Raw genomic sequence first — 2,500 nt, 5'->3', positions numbered from 1 at the left:
AACCAAAAAAACCACAATAAAAAAACAAAACAAAACAAAACAAATCGAAAAAAAAAACCCAACAAAAAACAAAACAAAACAAAAATATAGAACAAAACGAAACAAACAAAAACAAACAAACAAATCACACGCATGTATGGACCCACCATCTTGTCGTGGTCGAGTGTGGAATAGTCACACTGAGAACTGTCTCGAACCATCGGCCTGACCAGTAACACGGCAAGACCTCCAGCCTCTACGCCACAGGCCAGTTCCACATTCCTTCTGACACAGCCCACTGCATGCCGCATGTTTCTGGAAATCAAACAGATTACGATAGAATGAATAAATGAATTTGATGTGTTTTCTTTGACCGCCAGTTAGATGGTTTGTCATTACTAAATTTAATTCTCTCTGTCATGTTACAGATGTTTAACGTTTAAGATGAAACACATTTGAGTTTTGGTATGATTGTTCATGAAGGTAGAATTGGTGAGTATTTAATTTAATGCATTCCTTCAATATGTAAATAGGTTGGAGACTGTATTTACGAGTATGTTTAATTGAAAAGTGGTTTTACAAAACTCATTAACTCCGGTTTTCTCATTAATAATAATAAAATTTTGAGATATTGAGGATTATTTCCCCTACAATTTCTCATTCCGTCTACCATTTTATCAAAGACGTTTATTTAAACTTCAAATTCACACAAATCTAGGGAAATTCGTATGCCATTTGATGATTAAAGTAAAATTTACATTTCAATTTATCTCATGGATGGAAAATCTCAAAAAGTAGAACGGCGAGTTTGGATTGAGATTCAGATACTTTTCTAGAGCAGAGAAATATTGGATGATTCTAAGTCGTTACGGTACCGGCAAAATGTGTCCTTTTGTTTTGTGTTGACCTTTGACAGGAATTGGATGTTGGGTGAATCTTTGAGATATGACGTCAGACAATTCTCTGATTGGTGCCCCACCCTCTCGAAACACTCTTGGTACATGGCATAAGCTGGGAAAGGAGGAAAGAGGAGGTAAAAGAAAAAGTAGCATTAGTCATGTAGATAAGGTAAAATAAGTCATGAAAAAAAGGTAAATTAGTTTGGTAGAAAATGTAAAATTGGTCATGTAGAGACGTTAAAATAATTAATGTGGAGAAAGTAAAATTTGTCTTGTAGAGAAGGTAAAATACGTTTTGGAGATACGATATAATTAGTCTTTTAGAGAAGACGGTAAAATTAGCCATATAGAGAGGGTAAATTAGTTACGCACAGAAGGTAAGATTAGTTATATAGATTAAGTAAAATTAATAAACTGGATTGGTAACATAACCCGTGTAGAAAAGATAAATTTAGTCATATTATGGATAAGGCAAAATTAGTCATGGAGAGAAGGTAAATTAGTTTTGTAGAGATATAATGCGACGCATAATTCGGACTGGTGCCTAATCCTCTCAAGAATTTAGTGAGAATTTATCATAAAAATGACTGGGTAAAAACAATATTATCTATTTGTTATTGTTTTTAGACTGTACGTTTCGTGATTAGTTCTCACTAAATTCCTCCCAACAGGCTAAAAACGTTTTAAGGTTAGCCATAGTCTTGTGTAATGGCGCAATTCATCTGGAGGGCAGAAATGGTGAGTATGTTAAATACCAAAATGTACAGCATCAATTGAAATTGCGTAATTGATGTTATGCGGTTAAGTAAAATATTCGCAAAATTGGCAAGCCGGATATAATGTCCGCCTAACTGACAAAATCATGTGTAACCATGAACGTTTAGTCTGATTGATATTATTTTATGAGAACAAATCACCAAAATTGCTGTCTAAAAACAATAACAAAGAGCTGAGTGATGTCAACTTCGTTCATTCGACATATATGCGAATTTCAGCCGATTATGTAGGAAATGGAAAAAGAAGGAAGGGGGTGGGGGGGGGGGAGATGATAATTCCAAGTATAACGAAGATTAAACTTTAGATTTCTGGCTACAAGACAAAATGATGTCAAACGAAAGACCTCCCAGAATTCAAAGGGAAAAAAGAAAACTTAAGCTTCAAGCAAGAGAAACGAATCAAGAATTGAAAACTACGTAACATGCATTCCCTAGAAACGAAACACACCGCCATTTTGTAAAAAAGGGGGCGTGTGAAATAGGGGGCGGAGCCAACGTTTTAATTAGCGTAGGAATTTTGTTTAGCATCATTTGACACGGTGCATTAGCGTTTCAAAATAACTGTATAATGAATGTGATTAGCTCTTACGTTTGTGAAAATAAATGTTGGTGCGCATCAAAAAACCTCTGCTGGAGCCAGTCGGTTTAATCTTGTCTCAAATGAGGGGTTGGAATTTTACACGTGTATATTGACGGGTACATTGGATTTTGGTTGGGCCATCTTTTTACATTGACTTTCTTTCTCACTTCCTCTTCTCATTCCGTTCCTTTTCATCAGCATCCTCCTTTATCCTTCTTACCTTATATTATCTATCTCCTCCTCCTCCTCCTCCTCCTCCTCCTCTT

At 35.5% G+C, this 2,500-nt stretch overlaps 1 protein-coding gene across 1 annotated transcript in view; it reads right to left on the bottom strand.

The window, feature by feature from the left end:
• The window catches only part of LOC144975249 (uncharacterized), a 133,283-nt gene that overhangs the window by 1,675 nt on the left and 129,108 nt on the right, over nucleotides 1-2,500 (bottom strand). The window contains exons 5-6 of the mRNA XM_078919155.1: nucleotides 855-990; nucleotides 147-294 (exon numbers count right to left, since the gene is read on the bottom strand). Coding sequence (XP_078775281.1) covers nucleotides 147-294; nucleotides 855-990 — 284 coding nt within the window. The remainder of the gene's footprint in view (nucleotides 1-146; nucleotides 295-854; nucleotides 991-2,500) is intronic.

The sequence above is a fragment of the Berghia stephanieae genome, chromosome 6, assembly GCF_034508935.2.
Source record: "Berghia stephanieae isolate SIO BIC M18660-M18661 chromosome 6, UCSD_Bste_1.3, whole genome shotgun sequence".
Lineage (NCBI taxonomy): Eukaryota > Metazoa > Mollusca > Gastropoda > Nudibranchia > Aeolidiidae > Berghia > Berghia stephanieae.
This window is presented reverse-complemented; position numbering and strand designations above follow the sequence as displayed.